This window comes from Solanum tuberosum, unplaced genomic scaffold (assembly GCF_000226075.1).
Source record: "Solanum tuberosum cultivar DM 1-3 516 R44 unplaced genomic scaffold, SolTub_3.0 scf00453, whole genome shotgun sequence".
In the NCBI taxonomy this organism is placed as follows: Eukaryota; Viridiplantae; Streptophyta; class Magnoliopsida; order Solanales; family Solanaceae; genus Solanum; species Solanum tuberosum.
In genome coordinates, this window is record NW_006239393.1 from 362,958 (window position 1) to 382,267 (window position 19,310).

The 19,310-nt window shown below is 35.6% G+C and overlaps 5 protein-coding genes across 7 annotated transcripts; 3 read left to right on the forward strand and 2 right to left on the reverse strand.

The window, feature by feature from the left end:
• Positions 1-1,383: 1,383 nt before the first annotated feature.
• LOC102589193 (HMG1/2-like protein) lies at positions 1,384-2,552 on the forward strand. Its single transcript, XM_015303735.1, has 2 exons — positions 1,384-1,791; positions 1,904-2,552. The coding sequence occupies exon 2, from the start codon at positions 1,912-1,914 to the stop codon at positions 2,308-2,310; it is 399 nt and encodes a 132-aa protein (XP_015159221.1). The 5' UTR covers positions 1,384-1,791; positions 1,904-1,911; the 3' UTR covers positions 2,311-2,552.
• Positions 2,553-2,712: 160 nt separating this feature from the next.
• On the forward strand, positions 2,713-3,489 carry LOC102586570 (HMG1/2-like protein). Its single transcript, XM_006363964.2, has one exon. The coding sequence runs from the start codon at positions 2,804-2,806 to the stop codon at positions 3,128-3,130; it is 327 nt and encodes a 108-aa protein (XP_006364026.1). The 5' UTR covers positions 2,713-2,803; the 3' UTR covers positions 3,131-3,489.
• On the forward strand, positions 3,136-8,237 carry LOC107058252 (B3 domain-containing transcription factor VRN1-like). The gene is made up of 6 exons (XM_015303728.1): positions 3,136-3,319; positions 3,426-3,478; positions 4,100-4,210; positions 5,343-6,176; positions 6,293-6,682; positions 7,986-8,237. The coding sequence occupies exons 1-6, from the start codon at positions 3,136-3,138 to the stop codon at positions 8,235-8,237; spliced, it is 1,824 nt and encodes a 607-aa protein (XP_015159214.1).
• A 565-nt stretch (positions 8,238-8,802) lies between these two features.
• On the reverse strand, positions 8,803-13,104 carry LOC102586907 (eukaryotic translation initiation factor 5-like). 3 transcript variants are annotated; one of them, XM_015303738.1, is made up of 3 exons: positions 12,957-13,104; positions 11,003-11,048; positions 8,803-10,750 (listed from the first exon to the last, which is right to left on the reverse strand). In XM_015303738.1, exon 3 carries the CDS (start codon positions 10,439-10,441, stop codon positions 9,095-9,097), a length of 1,347 nt encoding a protein of 448 aa, XP_015159224.1. In that variant the 5' UTR covers positions 10,442-10,750; positions 11,003-11,048; positions 12,957-13,104; the 3' UTR covers positions 8,803-9,094. The 3 variants fall into 3 exon arrangements, with proteins under 3 accessions (XP_015159224.1, XP_015159225.1, XP_006364027.1); XM_015303739.1 differs by lacking the exon at positions 11,003-11,048 and having other exon boundaries at positions 8,803-10,743; XM_006363965.2 differs by lacking the exon at positions 11,003-11,048.
• Positions 13,105-13,987: 883 nt separating this feature from the next.
• On the reverse strand, positions 13,988-17,856 carry LOC102587245 (eukaryotic translation initiation factor 5-like). The gene is made up of 2 exons (XM_006363966.2): positions 17,730-17,856; positions 13,988-15,908 (listed from the first exon to the last, which is right to left on the reverse strand). The coding sequence occupies exon 2, from the start codon at positions 15,602-15,604 to the stop codon at positions 14,273-14,275; it is 1,332 nt and encodes a 443-aa protein (XP_006364028.1). The 5' UTR covers positions 15,605-15,908; positions 17,730-17,856; the 3' UTR covers positions 13,988-14,272.
• Between the last annotated feature and the right edge of the window lie 1,454 nt (positions 17,857-19,310).

Here is a 19,310-nt window from a genome sequence, read left to right on the forward strand (position 1 = left end):
TTTGAGATTCAAATGTTTATTTATAATGTAAATTTTTCATGTATCTTTTAAATATTTTGAATTGTCAATTATTGTGACTTACACTATTTTTTTACGTAATTTACAGACATATAAATTTTATTTAAAAAAATTGAAGATTTCAAGCGCAAATTTTCGATCAAACTTAAATTGTTTGACTGTCCAAAAACAAAACATGTCACATAATTTGAAACAGACGGAGTATTATATATTTATTTATTTTTCACTTTTAACTTTCAAGAATATTGTGCTACCCTAATTTTTCATCTTATAAACATCCTCATTCTTTGTTTTTTGTCATTTCAAGTTCTGAAAAATGCTAGTGGACCCTAGCAAGCATCCATCATTTCTCTTGCTTTTACCCAATGCAAATTGTATGCATAATATAGTAAGTTCTTTTTCTTTTTTACTAATTTTCTTGAAGTTAAAAAGTTAAGTTTTGGGTATTTAAGTGGAATAATTCAAAACCATTCAATAATTCACAGTTATTTCATGTAATTAGTCAGGACTTACTTTTACTGTGGATAGTTTTTTGTTGTTTGTAACTTTGAAGAATTTTGTATTTTATTACTCTTATGTTATTTCGCAGAGCCCACTTTTGTGATTAGGATATGTTATTGTACTTTGTAATTGTGTTCTAATATGAATTTTATTGAATGGAGTTTGAAGTTTAGTGAGTGAAAACTTGAAATAGAGAAACTTCAATTTGATCAATGCACCAAATGTAAGAGAGGGCGCAATGGTGAGATGTAGATAACTTACTGTAGTGCAAGCATTAGTAGTTGTTTTCGTGGCTTGAATTCGTGATCTATAGGTTAATGGAGATAATTTTATCGTTGCTCCAAGGTTGTATGACCAAAAACTACTTTTTCAAATGATGTTTATGTTCAAATAATTTTCATATGAACTTGCATTTGAAAGAACAATGGTAGCAATCCAATGAATCATAACAGATACAGCTTTTGACTTTAATATCCATCCTTTCAAAAGCATCAATTTCGAGGCGTCTACTTGAAACAACGTCTCTATCCCCACAAAGGTAGGGGTAAGGTCTGTGTACACTACAGTCACCCTAGACCTTACTTGTGGGGCTACGCTGGTTATGTTTATGTTGTTGTTGTCAAAAGAACCAATTATTTGTATGTAACACATCCAATAATGGCTTATGTAATTTCTATATATGCCATTTGAAATTTCAAATTCGGGTCTGACTCGCCATGCTTTGCCGTGTTTAAAATTTTTGTTATATTTTGCCTTCCACCTTGTGCTGTTAAGCTTTTGCACTGTCCCTACCCCGCTCCATTGCCATTTCTACTTTTCCAACTGACTTTTGCTAATCATGAAACTTTGATATGTTAGCAAATTCCGCCTGCTTTCATCAATGGACTAAAAAAGATGTTGGCGAAGACTTGCTTACTGCACACGAACGAAGGGGTGTTGTGGGAAGCAAAGATAATAAGAAAGAATTCCAATTTCTTCATCTGTGAAGGAGACTGGCCACAGTTTGTGGTCTTCACAAACTGAGGCCAGGGGATGTCTTGCTCTTCTTTCTCGTTGACAAATCGACTTTCCTAGTCGTTCCCTACACCCAGAAAAGTGGTAGAAACTTTCATGGGAGACAACCTTTCAAGGAACTCAGCAGCAGTTCGGAAGAAGAGGAGGAGGATATTGAAGCTTCAAGAAATTCGAAAGAATCATCAGACTCTGTGGAAGAAAGCATCGATCCATCAAGTTGCTCGAAAAACAGGGAATAGCCTAGCTACTCACATTTAGGTAACATGTTTCTTTTTACATTTGACGTTATTTAGATCATACCAACTAATCTGCACAGAGGAGTCCTAATTACTGTTGTACCTGTATTAAATTTGCTGTTTGTTATTGTTAGATCATGCCATGTCAGGAGTTAAATCGTGTCTTTCGTTCATTTTCTCAACCATCAAATCTTTTGATGCTGTCGAGAAACTTGTCAGAGACAAGTGGAAACAGATGTCAGATGCTGAGAAAGCTCCTTATATAGCTGAGACAGAGAAAAGGAGGGTCGAATATGCAAAGGTCTTGAATTCTTATAACCAGCTAATGGCTGCTGGATATGCTGAGGCAGAGAAAAGGAGGGTCGAATATGCAAAGGTCTTGAATTCTTATAACCAGCTAATGGCTGCTGGATATGCCGAAGCAGAGAAACCTGACAAGTCGAGGTCCGAAGTTGATCCATCCAGTGACTCTAAAGAAGGTAAACATCGATCACTTTACTTGTTTGGTATATCTAACTGTTTTCAGTTCATCTATAAATGATGTCGTTTGATCATACCATCTAATTTGGATCGGATCCTAATTGTTGTTGCACTTGCATTAAGCTTGCGATATTTTTTTATTGTTTTAGTCTAGTTAGAGACATGTATGTTATCCTGACCATATGTTGAGATCCCCTTGGAATCCCTCCCCAAAGATTTCCCTTTCAGTCTCTCTTGCTAGTAGTATTAGTATTATTTTCGATATTTTTATTATATTACTTTACCATTTTTGTGTTTCTCATTCTTAGTCTCTCATGTCTTCATAAATGTTGTGTTTTTTGCTTTTCTTGAACGAGGGTCTATTGGAAACAATCTCTCTACTTGCCGAGGTAGAGGTAAGATATGCGTACACTCAACCCTCTACAGACCTCACTTGTGGACTATACTGGGAATGTCGTTGTTGTTGTTGTTGTCTCTCTTGTTCATTTTCTCAACCGTAACGGTTTCCTCATGAAGGCGATAAATCCAATGCCAAAGCTAATTATGTATTCCACATGAAGAAGAAAACTCCAGGACTAAAAAAGTTGAGAAGGCCTGCCAGGGGTCTTGATATACCTAAGAGGCCTACAAGTGCTTACTTCATTTTCATGGAGGAGTTCAGAAAGCAGTTCCGTGAGCTGAATCCGAGCATCAAATCTATTGCTGTTGTTGGGAAAGCTGGTGGAAGCAAGTGGAAGCAGATGTCAGATGCTGAGAAAGCTCCTTATATAGCGGAGGAAGAGAAAAGGAAGTTAGAATATGCAAAGAGAATGAATGCGTATAACAGGCGAGTGGCTGTTGTAGATGCCGAACAAGAGGAATCTGACGAGTCAAGGTCCTGAGTTTGATGACGAAGAGGAAGAGAAGGATGACAACTTGTATACTTTGTTCTCTTCCCGTTAGATACTCACACTTTCTCAGTTCTGTTTTTTGGGGGTTTTGCAAGGAAGAAAAAGATGAAATTAGAGCAGTTGCTATTGTCTACTTTGTTAATGTTGATATGCTCTCTATTGAAGCTGGGGTAGCTTTCTGTTCCACTTGTTTCTATGGAAGTGTTGTCTCTTACACTTCGATTATCTTATTATTTTGTCGTAGTTATGTTTCTTTTTTCTGAATGCTTTGACATGCGTTCTGTAGTATTTTGTCATGACTTCTTCAGTCGTGTTATTTCTATGAGAAATAGGGGTAAGGTATGCGTACACTCTATCCTCCCCAGACCCCACTTGTGGGACTATAGTGGGTATGTTGTTGTTTCTGATAGACCTTCGGTTAGATGCATGAGAACGATCGATCCAACAAAGGTCGTAAGGTTCAATCTGGTGAAGTAAAGCAATCTGTATGAATTTAGGTCTTCTTTATGAATTAAAGCATATAAAATGGGTTCAATCATCTTGTTCTGCAATTTTTCATTGATCAATGATTTCGTAGATACGTAAATTTTTTTTTATCAAATCTAACGTCTTACATCATTTTTATTCCTTAAATATTTTTTTAGATTTAAATTGAATATTTTATTTTTTTATCGTATTTTAATAAGTTTATTTTAGAGTCAAGTCACACTTTAAGAGGTAGTTTTGTTTTCACTTTATTCAAAAGAAATGAAAACTTATAAAAATATATTTATATTAGATAAAAAAATTGAAAAAAACAAAATTTTATATAGAAGAAATGATTTATATTATAAATAAGAAAATAAAAATAATAATACTCATATTGTCGCCCTGAACTCTATATTTGGTGATAAATTAGAGAATAGGGTTGGAGTTTAAATTTGGAAATTAGGCTTTAATAAATTTCCCAAAACTTTTTAGCGTTCAACAGGCGGATTTGTGATGGCTGCAAGCAAGCATGAAAGCGGTGAAGTTTCAAAAGCACAACCCAAGTTCTATAAGATCATTGTTTCACCACAATGCACCTCCCTCGTAACTACTTTCTTCTCTCTTTTTTTTCACCATAATGCACCTCCCCGGCGGAATAGGAGTTCGATATCTACTATATTTACATAAAATAAAATAAATTAACCATATATAAATAGTTATATTTTCCGTTGAATAGGATTTCGATGAACCCTACCACCTAACATTATGCTGGCTCCGCCCCTTCTATTGGAGGTTGACTTTTAACCTACATTTTATCCCTTTTCACCTTGAGTAACTGTATTTATTAACTCAGTCTATTCTGACCCCGTCTAAATTCAGTCCAGGATTTTGAATAGTCAAAAACATATTAGTGAAAAAACCCAAAATAGTCTTTTATCTTTGAACTATGACTCAAAGTCATGGTTTTTTTTTTTTTCCGCATAAAGCACTAATAGCCCCTCATGTTTACAATATTGGTGCAAATTCGGTCATCCCCTAATTATGGTCTGTTTTTTAATGTTGGTTTATCCACAATTTAGTATATAGAATGTTCAATCGTCTTCTACAATAGCTCCACGTGAGAGAAGGTGAGTAGAAGAGTGTTCATGCAGTCCAAACACCATTGCAGCATAACCAAGAACCTGTCTTTGCTTTTCGAACTATATCAATTTATTGTCGGCAAATGACGTTGCAAGGAAAGAAAATTGTATACGGTTGCATATGAAATATTACGTGATGAACTTCTCGATGTAAAAAAAAAGAGACTAAAGTATGAGGGCGAACCAAGGTGCACCAATACTATAAATATGGAGGATTATTAGGGCTCTGTGTGAAAGAACGAGTCTGAACCCCAAAAAAAGAAGAAGACTATTTTAAGTATTTTCTCAATTTATAATGTGTTGTTGAGGAATTGAATTTCATTTGGCTTTGCACAATCTCAACGAATTTGGCCACAATCCTAGTAGCAATCTATGTTGCTCGGACTTTTTGAAAATGCGTATAGGTACGTGTTGGGTCCTTCAAAAAGTAGTGCATTTTTCAGAGGATCCGGCACGAGGGCGACAACATTTTTGGAGAGTCAACATAATGGGAGGTTTAGATTTTGATCAAAGCCGGTGTTTTTGTTTCCCTAAATCTATTCCTTTTCATAACATTGATGGATAAACTGAGTTAAGCTATTTTCCTTTAAATGCAGAGGATTCCGGAAGACTTTGCGAACAGATACTGCAAGAACCTTGCATATCTTGAGGTACCTAGTGGCAAGGTATGGGAAGTTGAAGTGGTTCATTTTGAGGATCAAATTTGTCTAGACAAGGGATGGCTAGATTTCGTAGATTATCACTCGATAAGCTGTGGACACTTTTCGATGTTTGGTTACGATGGTTGTTCCCATTTTAATGTCACCATCTTTGATTTGAGTGCAACAGAAATCGAATATCCACCAACAAAGAATGATTCCGATAATTCTATAGAGATTGATCCAGAAAACCACATAGGACATTGTTCATTTGGACATGCCAGCAAAAGAAAATGTCGAGATAGAGTTGAAGAGGATGATATTTCATTTGGCAATCAAAATAATGTAATCGAGGAAAAAGAGTCACAAGAGGAGCATGAGCAACAATCCGAGATTGTTCCTAGTAAGAACGAGGCAGAGGAGCGCGGAGAGATAGCTATAAACTATCAAACACCAAAGCTTTTAGAGGTTTATCCAGAAAGTCACAGAGGAAAAACGAAAGTTTCAGATGTGGTTGAGCGTTCTGTTGAAAACATAGGTCGTTCATTTGTACAGGCCAGCAAAAGAAAAAGACAAGATGGCGGAGTTGAAGAGGATGATGATGTTTCAGTTGACATTCAAAATAACGTAATCGAGGAAAAAGAGTCACAAGGGGAGAACGAGCAACAATCGGAGGTAGAAAGGGATGAAGAGATGGCTTTAAACTATCAAAAAGCAAAAGCTTTTAAATCTAACAATCCATTCATCATATCTATTATGCATCCATCTTATGTCTCCCACTCATTCAGCCTGGTAAGCTAACCAAACTTTGTTAAACCGATACTCTAAAATCTTTGTTTTTTCAATTCAATCCATATGCATATGCACAATTTTAAACTCAGGTTACTGATTTTATCTCTCTTTTCCAGTCCATACCGAAGAAATTTGCTAAGAGGTATTTCCTAAACCATCGCAATGTAGTGCTTAGTGTTACAGGCAAAGGATCTTGGTCTGTCAAATGCACTATCGGAACAAAAAATGCTAAATTTAGTTGGAAGGCACTTGTGCTAGACAACAAGTTAAAAACTGGAGATGTTTGTGTCTTTAAAGTGATTGAGGGCACAATGCCCGTGTCGATAAATGTGATCATATTTCCAGCAGTTTTTAACACATCAAAGCATGCAGAGGTCGTTTCTGATAGTGAAGATCCATGTTCTCAATACATTAGTGCAGACTATCAAAGAGCAAAAGCTTTTACATCTGAAAATCCATTCTTCATTCGTGTTATGCAATCATCATATGTTTCTGGCAATTCGTTGGTAAGATGTGTATTCTTTGAAGATCTGTTGGACTCTCAAATTTTTGTATCCTAACTCCTAATAAAGCTACATGTACCTACCTACTTTCTTACCAATACTATTAGCAATATTCTCGTAGTTTGTTCTTCGATATCGGTTATCACCTGCATTTGTTTGTGCTTCGGTTATTGCATCATTTCGCTATTGTTATTGTTCTTTCTTTGTAACTTGTGCACTATTTTCCATTTCACACTTCCATTGGAGTGCAAATTTAGTGTTGTGTTGGATGAAGCGGACGTGGAAGTAAGACTTGCCACACAGACTATCCCTATGAGAGAAAGTTTTAAGTATCTTGGGTCCGTAATCCAAGGTAGTAGGGACATCGACATTGATACCACGCATTGCATTAGGGCAGCACGGATGAAATAGAGGCTTGCCGCTGGAATCTTTTGTGATAAGAAGGTACCACGTTCTACAAAGTGGTGGTTAGACCGTCCTTGTGTATGGAGTGGAGTGGAGTGGAGTGGAGTGTTGGCCAGCCAAGAACTCCCATGTTCAGAAGATGCATGTTGTGGAGATGAGTTGAGATGGATGTATGGTCATACTAGGAGCAACAAGATTAAGAATGAGGTTATCCAGGAGTAGGTGGAGTGGCCTCTGTGGCGGACAAGATGAGGGAAGCGAAACTGAGATGGTTTGGACATGTGAAGAAGAGGTGAATTGATGCCTCAATGAGGAGGTGTGAGAGGTTGATTGTAGGGGGTACGCAGAGGGGTAGAGATTGGCTGAAAATGTATTGGGGAGAGTTGATTAGAAAAGATATGGCGCGACTTCACATTACTGAGGACATGACTCTAGACAGTAAGGAGTGGAGATTGAGTATTAGGCTAGAATGTTAGTAGGGGTTGAATGTTGTCCTGCTTTGCGAAAGTTTAGGCTTGTTAGTGTCTGTTGTAGTACTAGTCATACCTTTGTAGTTCTTGTCATATGCTGTTATTGTTTTGTTTAGGTAGACTTTACATGTTTTTTTTATTAACTGTTATGTTTTCTTCTTCTTTTACTTGGGTTTGATGCACTTGAGCCGAGGGTCTTTCAGAAACAACTTCTCTATCTCCACAAGGTAGTGGTAAGGTTTGCTTACACTCTAACCTCCCAGACCCGGTTGTTGTTGTTGTATTTCTGTATTCCCTTTTTTAAACAGCTTGAAATGCGTTTTTTAAGCTAAGGGTCTACTGAAAATGACATTTTTATCTCTATGAGATAGGGGTAAGCTCTGCATACACTCTAATGATAGTAAATCTTTTGGTTTGAACTTTTTTTACAGAACATACCTCGGGTGATTGGGTGGGAAATTTTTTCCGCTAAACGTAGTGATCTGGTGCTGCAAGTTCCAAGCAAGAGATCATGGACTTTAAAATGCAACCGCGCAAAAGAATATGCAAAATTGACTTTAGGTTGGAAGGAGTTTGTGTTCGACAATAATATTAAAGTAGGTGATGTTTGTGTCTTTGAACAGGTTAATAGATCCAATCTTTTGTTCAATGTCTACATATTTCCTGCAGAAGAAAATGTGTGAATAGATTAGATCAATATCATTAAAGCATGTAAAACCTTAGAGTTCTGCATATTGTAATCTTAAACCTATTGTATATAATATAGAGTTTGTGCATTAATCTCGATTATGGCGTATTTGGTGATAATGTCTTTCCTTCGTGAGAAAAGTAAAATCAACATATGGTAAGAAAATTAAGACAAGATCCTAACAATAATTCTCTCCTTTGGCTTGATTTTTTTTGGCAAAACATTCTATTTAATCTTCATCAATGTTGCACGTTAATAGTTAGCATGAGTTAAAAATATGGAGCACTGCGTTAAAGCCGAGCAGGGTCAATCGTGGTTTTTATATTCACAAATGTAGCAGCGGTATTGCCAAAATATGTTGAAAACTTGTCTCCACCTATAGTTTTCTTGACACAAAAAACAAATTGAAAAATTATAACACCCGCGTCAATATTTTTGAAAAATCGAAACAAAATATATTACGTATGCCCTTGAGGTAGGGAAGGAGGCCAAACTAAGCCAAAATCCACTAGATTCATACATGCCTCAAATAAGGATTAGTAGTGATCATGACAAAAAACTACTGAAGAAGAAGTTCCTTTTATGAATAATATAGGAGATAATGCCAAATAAAGGGAAGTTTTATCAACGTAAAGACATTAAAATGAAGGCCAGAGACTGAGAAAAGGAGCCTCCCATGAGTTTGCAGCACAGACAAACAGACAATACAAATATCATGAAATAAAACATACATAAACAGATAACACAAACATCACAAGATTAACACACATGTGAATGTCCAACACGATAGCATCACAGGCAAATCAAACCGGCTTAAGACAGCAATCTGATCAGGGGGGAACACTTCTGATCTCATTCCTCTTCGGACTCGGACTCAGCACTCTGCAGCCATTCGACAAAGGGTTTGACATTCCTCCAAATTTTGGAGTCCTTGTTCGCAGCAACACCCTTGTTGTACCACTGTACTATATATTCCTCTTCCAACAGATCATCATCATACAAAGCTTTCAAAACCAGAGTCACTTCCTTCAGTGCAACTGAGTTGGATTTCCCAGAAAACTCTTCTATAGCTCGAAGTAATCGGAGTTGAGACTCTTCGTCTTGAGCAACAGCAGCAAGGTAGCTTTTCTTCTTAATAACCTCCTTGGCAAATCCTTTCTCAACGCCATCCAAGAGTGCTTCATAAAAAGCAATAATAACTTCCTGAGGAGATCCAGAGAGTGAACCCAAAAAGGATTGTATTTTGCTGGAGGCAACTCCCTTCTTTAGATTTGTTTTTACTTCCCTAACAAGCCTCTCATGGTTTGTCTCTCCATTTTCGGTCTTGGGATTCTCAGGTGTCACAGAAGCAGCTGCTTTAGGACTTGGGGTTTGAGTAGCTGCTTTGGACTTCTTCTCAGACTCAACTGTGGACAGCATAACCATTTCGGCAGTCGCAGCATTTAGCTGTTCTTGTATACGCTGCTGAGCAGCTTCCAGCGATGTATCTGTCTGCCACTGGACGTCGTCATCATCATCATCTTCTTCCTCTTCTTCTTTCACATTAACATGGCTTCTAGGTGGTGAAGCATGATCCTCATCAGAGCCACCATGTTTCTTTTTAGAATTAGGTTTTGCGCTAGCATCTTTGGAGGAAACCTTTTTCTTTGTTTCTTTCTTCAGCTTCTTCAGCTCTTCATCAGCAGCCTCGCCTTCCTTCAGCCGCTCCTTCTCAGCTCTTCTCATAGCTTTCTTGTCCTTGGAGCCCTTCTTAGCCTCAGGCGGGTTCTTAAGTATAAAAGTTGTCAGCTTGTCCCTCATGTCCACATCAGAAAGGAAACCACATGCAGCACATTTTAGTTGGATCATCTGAGTTTTGGTTATTATGACCTCTGTTTCAGGATTTCCGCAACCATAGCACTGAACATATTTCTTAATAAAGTTCTCGAGAAGACCAGCAAGTTTAGGGGTTTCATGAGCTCCATTGACAAGGGCAGTTCCAGATTTTTCATCAAATTTCGACTGAGCCCCAAGCTCATTTCCAAAATATTTTGTTGTATAGGATGGGGGCCTTGCTAATGCTTTGGCAATATCAACCATGTTCACCACATTTGTCTTGATACCATTCCCACGGCCCTCAATCTTGGTAAGCATCCTGGGCATCTTATACCTGTAGAAGGCATCATCACTGTTGCTGGCACCTATGTTTTGCAAAGCCATCTTTGATTCAGTAAGAAATTTCTGGATGAAGTGTTAGGTATGTTCAGAGAATTCTTCAGCAGAACAATTGCAAAGTGCTGATTGTGCCTTCCAGCAACCAGAATAGTCGTAATGCTCTTCCTTTAATGGTTCGAGATGCATACGGTCAACCCGACCTGAGAAATGACGGTTCTTTTTCTTTGACGTAGGACAATATTCTCCAAGCAATCCAATGGATCCCAAATAGAAGATGGCTTGTTCGGACATAAAAGAAGTTTCACTTAGACTACTACAACTTCGGAACTCTACAGAAGGCACACCACCTGCAACCTTCAAACAAACGAACCACGAATCAACTACAGGCAAGGAAACTAAAAATTACTACACTAAGTTTATATTAATAAATGAGGTAAATGATTTTAATAATGACAGTCACAAACTGTTCTACCCTTAAGATTGAAAAATGAGTTCCTTTTGGCAATAGCAGCTTGAAAAGCAACATGTTCTATAAAACTTTTCTATGAATAGGAACAATAAGGGTACATAATGATAAACTAATCTGCCAAGGAACTTCAACATTACCTTGGGTCATTTATCAGTGTGTATATAAGCTTTCAAACTGCATAACCTACAAAAACATGAAAGAGAACCCCAAGATTGCTTAATTTCAAAAACTAGACTATGTTTATCCCCAATGCGGAAGTCTTAATACTTCTTCAACAGAATGAATAGCCGACACAATTCTTGTTATAATTTGTGTTCCCACTTGAAATGTTTCCACTCCATTACAATCTAAATGCATAAAAAATTAGGGATCAAACTGTAGAGCCATTCTGCTCCAGTGTTTTGAAAAGTGAGGGGCGTAAAAATCAACAAGCGCTCGCTTTTCACCAAAGCGAGAAGTGTGAAGCAAATAAACAATAAAAACTAAAGCGCTATTTAGTACAAAAATAAAAAATATCAAATGTGCATTGATAAATAATCAAGAACTCAATAGAAATAACATATTAAGAAAATCTTTCATTTCTTAAATTAAAAAGTAAATAGAATGTACTACAAAAACACAGAAAGGTGAAAACAGAGACAGAATAGCAAAAACCATTACAAAAAAGAGGAAAAATTGCAGAGTATGGACATAAACAGCACAAAACAGAGAAATAAATACAAAATAGAGTAAAAAAATTGCAAAAAAAGTAAGGAAAAAAAAAAAGACAACGCTGTAGCACAATCGCAGAGAAGATTATATTGCAAAACAGAGAAAATTGAAGATTACAAGTTGAAAAAGAAAACCTTAGCGCAAGCTCGCAGTAGAGAAACAGAGCAAAGAAGAAGAAGTGAAACAGTGGGAAATGTTCAGAAAGAAGTCGCAAAATGTTTTAACAATTTTTTATTTTTTTTTAAAAAAGAACTAGTTACTGTTGCTTAAGCAGAAAAATGAGCTTTTTTCTCGCTTTTTACTGAAGTCTCGCTTCTCAATTCTGGGACCAAAGAAGCTCGCTTTTTCACTATAGGCTCGCTGTACTGAAAAAAAAAGCGATACCAGCTTCGCTTCTCACGCTCGCTTTTAATAACACTGTTCATCTCACTTCTGACTAAAAGGGAACCGCACAAATATAGGCAACAACTACCAAATAAGCTATCATTTTACAATCCACTCCGACTAAAGAAATCAATGTCCGTTTTATTCAGATTGAAACGTACAAAATCCATTCAATCAATGCAATTATTTGGAATTTGACATATGAACTATCTATATCCATTTCGCACTAACTCGACTCATTTCAAGTTGTAGAGACATTCAGCTCACTTTTGACAAAAAGAGAACACCACAAATACAGGCAACAACTATCAAAATAAACTATTCTTTCACAATCTACTCCGACTAAAGAAATCAGTGTCCATTTTATACAGATGAAAACATACAAAATCCGTTCAATCAATGCCAAACTATTTGGAATCTGATATATGAACTACCTATCTCCATTCCCCTCTATTTCTCCTATTTCCTCTCCGATTCAAAAAATAAGTCTTTAAAGCCAAATTAGGACTCATCTAAAGCTAGAAAATTCTCTAAAAACATCCGCCTAATAATCTCATCAGATCAGTAAAATATTTTATTTTTATTTTTTTTTGATAACCGAGAAATCCGTCTGTGACCCGCCCTTTGGACCAATCACAGCCTTCTAAACTCGGTGGATAATGGGCCCGCCCCTCTACCCTTCTCCACTTAAATAACGGGCTTCACTTTGCATGGTGTGGGGCTTGAACCTGCGACCTAAGTCACAAATCCTCCACCTTTTGCCACTCGAGCTAGGCCTTGGGGGCCATCAGATCAGTAAAATATATTATCAATCAATTCAAATAACAGATCGGAACAAAAAAACACTAAAACAAAATAGATCAGGACGACGATGAACAGTTGTATAACGTAATTAAATACGCAATGAACATTGATTTAACAACTTCAAAATTCCGCTAGTCAATTGATAAAGCATAGAATAAGATGAAAATAAGAACAAAAAGTAATCAAAAATACCTTATTGATCGAACGAAGCAGAGCAATCTGCAATACGATGAGGAGAGCAATTGAAGAAAAACGTAGAATAGGGTTTAATAATAAAGGATAGGGAAGTGGTGGTGATAGAGGAGAACCGGTCTAGAAGTTTCCTTCATTTATAATTTTATACACAGGGTTTGAAAGAAAAATTGAGAGAGAAGAGTTTAGAAAAATCAAAAGACATAAACACCCTTTAACTTGGATTCGGCCCATATCCATACCCTCTAATTTAGAATGTGCACAATAGAATTAAACAAATAAATGCACGTGTTCTGTTATGTACGATTTATTTGTGCAGAGTAAAAGTTAAAAATATAATTGTCAGTTAAAGTCAAATTAAATAATACATTTATGTATTATACTTTTAGAAAAAGCTAAAAATGGTTCCCATGTCTTGTTTGGAAATGATTTGAAATAGATTAATTTGAAGTTGAAATTTTAGTTAGTTCTTATTAAATAGAACTTTGAAATTTTAAACAAATTGTATAATTGCAAAGTCTTTTTTCTTTGATTTTTAATTTCTAATCTTACAATTTGCATATGGTACATTATAACAATTTTTGTTGTTGTTTCATGAGTTATGTCGTCATTATTTTCAGTTTAAATTTTGGTTGCCCAAATCATTGTTTTTATGCACATATACCGATGTCCGAATATGATGAAAATTAATGCATTCCATTGATGACTTGATATTTTGTAGAAAACGTTAGCTAAAGACTGAATGTGTACTGATTTTGCAAATACATAGTTGAAGAACTATACCACTTTAAACTATATGGATTGTCTGGTCACCAAAGTGGCACATCACCATTTTGTCAAGTGGACACAAATTATGCATGAACTAATATAATATAAGAAATATTATAAAACAGATGACTGTATAATGTTGTCAATCCAACACATTTGGTGGCTGTCCATTCAATGAATGGCTACTTTGTATATGCACTTGTTGATTGATATTAAGCTTAACATTTTTAAACTCAAGGATTTTTGTTCAGTACAACGGAGCATATAATATAATAACATGACTTATAAAATGTAACAGCAAGACAAGGTTGGAGTGTATGACTCAACACCAAAACATGATAATTAAAAGTTCTACTCACGTAAAAGACACTTAAAAGGCAAGAGGCAAAAGAGTCTTGCAATATGGACCCAATACGAGTCTGCACCAAAGGCAAACAAACAACACAAACATAAAAAAAAAAAAATTAAAAAAAAAAAAAAACATGAATTTAAAATATGGTGGTCATTCAGGGAAAGCAAACTAAAGCACACCAGACAGCAATCTGATCTCATTCCTCTTCGGATTCGGACTCAGCACTCTGTAGCCATTCGACAAAGGGTTTGACATTCTTCCAAATTTTGGAGTCCTTGTTCGCAGTAACACCCTTGTTGTACCACTGTACTATATATTCCTCTTCCAACAGATCATCATCGTACAAAGCTTTCAAAACCAGAGCCACTTCCTTCAGTGCAACTGAGTTGGATTTCCCAGAGAACTCTTCTATAGCTTGAAGCAATCGTAGTTGAGACTCCTCGTCTTGAGCAATGGCAGCAAGGTAGCTTTTCTTCTTAATAACCTCCTTGGCAAATCCTTTCTCAACACCATCCAAGAGTGCCTCATACAAAGCAGTAATAACTTCCTGAGGAGATCCAGAGAGAGAACCCAAAAAGGATTGCAATTTACTGGCAATAACTCCCTTTGCTAGATTTGTTTTTATTTCTCCAACGAGCCTCTCATGGTTTGTCACTCCATTCTCGGTCTTGGAAATCTCTGGTGTCACCGAAGCAGCTTTAGGACTTAGGGCCTTGGACTTCTTCTTCTCTGACTCAACTGTGGACAGCATAACCATTTCAGCAGTCGCAGTATTTAGCTGTTCTTGTATACGCTGCTGAGCAGCTTCCAACGATGTATCAGTCTGCCACTGGACATCGTCATCATCATCTTCATCCTCCTCTTCTTTCACATTAACATGACTTCTAGGAGGTGAAGCACGATCCTCATCGGAGCTACCATGTTTCTTTTTAGAACTAGGTTTTGTGCTAGCATCTTTGGAGGAAACCTTTTTCTTTGTTTCTTTCTTCAGCTTCTTCAGCTCTTCATCAGCAGCCTCGCCTTCCTTCAGACGCTCCTTCTCAGCTCTTCTCATAGCCTTCTTGTCCTTGGAGCCCTTCTTCGTCTCAGGCGGATTCTTAAGTATAAAAGTTGTCAGCTTGTCCCTCATGTCCACGTCAGAAAGGAAACCACATGCAGCACATTTTAGTTGGATCATCTGAGTTTTGGTTATTATGACCTCTGTTTCAGGATTTCCGCAACCATAGCACTGAACATATTTCTTAATAAAGTTTTCAAGAAGACCAGCAAGCTTGGGAGTTTCATGAGCTCCATTGACAAGGGCAGTTCCAGATTTTTCATCAAATTTCGACTGAGCCCCAAGCTCATTTCCAAAATATTTTGTTGTGTAGGACGGGGGCCTTGCTAATGCTTTGGCAATATCAACCATGTTCACCACATTTGTCTTGATGCCATTCCCACGGCCCTCTATCTTGGTAAGCATCCTGGGCATCTTATACCTGTAGAAGGCATCATCTCTGTTGCTGGCACCTATGTTCTGCAAAGCCATCTTTGATTAAGTAAGAGTCCTGGATGAAGTGTTAGGAATGTTCAGAGAACTCTACAGCAGCGCAATTGTTAAGTGCCGGTTGTGCCTTCCAACGACCAGAAAAGTCTAACTGTTCTTCTTTGAATGATTCGAGATGCATACAGTCAACCTGACCAGAGAAATGACGGTTCTTTTTTCTTGACCAAGGACAATACTCTCCAAGCAATCCAATGGATCCCAAATAGAAGATGGCTTGTTCGGACATAAAAGAAGTTTCACTTAGACCACAGCTTTGAAAATCTACAGAAAGCAGACTACCTTCAACCTTCAAAGAGAAGAGCCACGAGTCAGAACAAGGTACAGAAAGTAAATAATATGAATGTCATGACAGACTGCAGACAAAGATTTCACACTTAAGATTTAAAATTGAACTCCTTTATAGGTCATAGTAGGCTAGAAAAACGGCACCTATTCTAACAAAAAAATTTGAAACAAATTGGAAAATTCATAGAGATGAATAAATGAAACAATAAAGGTACAAAATAATAAATCTGCCAAAGAAAGACACCGCTCTCTTAGGTAATTTTATCAGTGCATAAATAAGCATTCAAATTGATTACTCTAGAAACCCTTCAAAGAGAAACTTAAGATTGCAAAGTTCCAAAGTAGACCACATATATATCACCCATGCCCAAAGTCTTCATACTTTTCAAACTAAATAACCTACATGATTACTGTGAAATTTTACCATAGCATAGCCATCCCCCAACGGAGGTGGGGGAGTCTAGTTAGGTTCCACTCCTTGAACAACTAAACCAAAAAATTAACCAACAACCAGTAGAGCCATTCAGTACTTAAGTAAGACATCCAGGCACACCCACTTCATTAATACTACTCATAATTCAGCTCACTTTTGGCAAAACAGCTACCAAATAAGCTGTTTTTTGAACGGCAGGCACAACCAATCGATCAATCCCAAACAAGATATAATATGCTATATGAACTACCTATATGTGTTCCACTTGTTTTTCGTTCCAATACTAATAATCTGTGTTCTAAACCAAATTAGGAGTCCTCACACATCAGTTAATATAGTCTCTCTCAATCGAACAACTAAAAACCAAATAGATCAGAAATAAGACTGAAAACAAATTAGATCAGAACGAAACTGCGACTTACACAATAGAATTAATAACCACGCAATGAACATCCATTCAATAACTTTAAAATTCATAATGCGATCAATTAAAAAGCTGCAAATAAGATCTAAGTAGAACTCTGCAGTTTAACGATGAAAAAAATAAAAGAAAATGCAATCAAAAAACTAGCAGCACTCACACAACCATGCAATGAACATCCATTCAACAACTTCAATTACTCAATCGATTAAAATGGCTAAAAATAAGATCCAAGTAGAATTATACAGTTTAACGATGAATTTTTTTAAGAAAATAAGTGAATAATTAGACGAAAAAGCAATCAGAAAACCTAGCTGCACTTGCACAACAGAATAAATAACCAGAATAAATAACCATGCAATGAAACAAATCATTCAACAACTTCAATTACGCAATCAATTAAAAAGCTAAAATTAAGATCTAAGTAAAACTAAAAAGTTTGAAGATGATTTTTTTTTTTAAAAAAAAAGTGAATAATTAGGAGAAAAGCAATCAAAAAACCTAGCAGCACTTGCAATCGGAAACCTAGCTGCACTTTCACAACAGAATCAATAAACATGCAATGGACATCCATTCAACAACTTCAATTACTCAATCAATTGAAAAAGCTAAAAATAAGATCTAAGTAGAACTATCCAGTTTAACGATGAAAAATTTTAAAACATACGTCAATAATTAGAAGAAAAATCAATCAAAAACCCACGCAATGAACATCAATTCAACAACTTCAATAACGCGATCGATTAAAAAGGCAAAAAATAAGATCTAAATAGAACTACACAGTTTTACATGAATAATTAGGAGAGAAAAAAAGCAATCAAAAACCTAGCTGCAGTTACACAACATAATCAATAGCCACGCAATGAACATCAATTCAATAACGCAATCGATTAAAAGGCTAAAAAAAACTAAGATCTAAGTAGAATCATGCAGTTTAACGATGAAAAATCAATAATCGAAAATCTTACCAATGAAACAAAGCAGAGCAATCGAGAACTGGATGAGGGAGAGAGGGAGGAAAAACGATTGGTGGGAATTGTAAATTAGGGTTTAAAGGATGAGGAGAGGCGGCCGAGAAGATTCATTTATATAGGCTACAAAATTTTATTTTGTTTTTGATTTGGTCTAAAAATTGATTTCGTTACGGTAACGATTTTTCCTTTTTTTCATCGACTTTGTATTGCCTAGTATTTTTTTAATATATCGTATATTTTAACTAATAGAATGTTTGAATGATTATATTATTTTTTATTATTATGCAATCTAACGCATCAAGAATATTTGAATTTTAAACATGTAAGAATAGAATTGTAGAGATACAAAGTAGAGTTACTATAAATAAAAGATAAGGTAAAGAATAAAATTAGAATTATGAAATAATAAGTACAGACAAAATAAAGAAAAAAAATAAAGATAACAATGCGATCAAACCAAATCGCTCCTTACCTAAAATGAGATTTTTCATTTTTAACTAACTATGAATATAGTGATACGATATAATTTAAATAAGAATTGAAATAAATAGCGCATTTAAACTAACAACACAGTATAATAAATAACAACTAACAACTATCCAAACAAACTGTTAGCATTATGTATAATTCAACTTGAAAAAAAGTCTCCGATGAAATATCTCTTAGTAAAGAAATAGAAAATTTAGTTAAATTATAAGCTATTTTATTCAAACATCTAGAAATGTATAAAAAATCGATGCGATCAAACATGTTTGATAGTGTTCAAATGTCTTCATACATCACTTATATCTCGCATGAAGTAGTAATTCGTTTTGAATCATATCCAAATATATTTAGCGTGGAATAATATTTTCACATTTTTTCATCCATTATCGATAACACGTACAAAAATCTTCCTATTAGTAATCACTTTAGAAGTGGCGCTATCCCAACATAATTGATTAGGGATCCATGGACAAAGCAGTTTTTCAAAAGTATCCAAAGTAGGGGTTGCATATAGGGCGGTAATTTCGCTTAGTGATTTGATTTATCAAATATTGAATTTTAAATTTACTAATCTGCTAGTCAACTAATAAAATATCGATTGATTTGATATCGGATTAGCAATCATCGGATGGTGTATTGGCTAACATTTGCTTCTTCTTTTTCATGAACTCACCTATAAAAAAAGGACACTTTTCACTATTTTAAATGCCGTTAAATTATAAAATTCTTCTATATTGCAAAAAAAATATAAATTAATAGTAATATAATAGTTAATACAATATAAAAGTAAATAGGTTTTTGAGTTTTTGACTTTATGGCTTTAGGACTACCAATATATAATAATATTATGACAACATTTTAAATGAGGCTAATAAATCTAATATAAAAGAGTAAGTATGGCAATTCTTTAACGGGTTAACGGTTTATCTGATAAGGAAATTAAATAATTCGCCCCCACACCAATAAGCCGTTAATTATAAAATTCTAATATGTTCTGTAATCATTTAAAATTTATCAAATATAAATTTATAAAATGATTTGGATTATATTAAATTCATGAATATATTAGTCCGAATAATTATTACGGAT

Excerpts from the sequence above, each read along its gene's own strand:
- LOC102589193 (XM_015303735.1), top strand. The coding sequence starts at position 1,912 with ATGTCAGGAGTTAAATCGTGTCTTTCGTTCATTTTCTCAACCATCAAA.
- LOC102586570 (XM_006363964.2), top strand. The coding sequence starts at position 2,804 with ATGAAGAAGAAAACTCCAGGACTAAAAAAGTTGAGAAGGCCTGCCAGG.
- LOC107058252 (XM_015303728.1), top strand. The coding sequence starts at position 3,136 with ATGACGAAGAGGAAGAGAAGGATGACAACTTGTATACTTTGTTCTCTT. Across the intron at positions 3,320-3,425 it reads TGAAGCTGGGGTAGCTTTCT|TATTTTGTCATGACTTCTTC; the intron begins GTTCCACTTGTT and ends TGCGTTCTGTAG. Across the intron at positions 6,683-7,985 it reads ATGTTTCTGGCAATTCGTTG|AACATACCTCGGGTGATTGG; the intron begins GTAAGATGTGTA and ends CTTTTTTTACAG.
- LOC102586907 (XM_015303739.1), bottom strand. The coding sequence starts at position 10,441 with ATGGCTTTGCAAAACATAGGTGCCAGCAACAGTGATGATGCCTTCTAC.
- LOC102587245 (XM_006363966.2), bottom strand. The coding sequence starts at position 15,604 with ATGGCTTTGCAGAACATAGGTGCCAGCAACAGAGATGATGCCTTCTAC.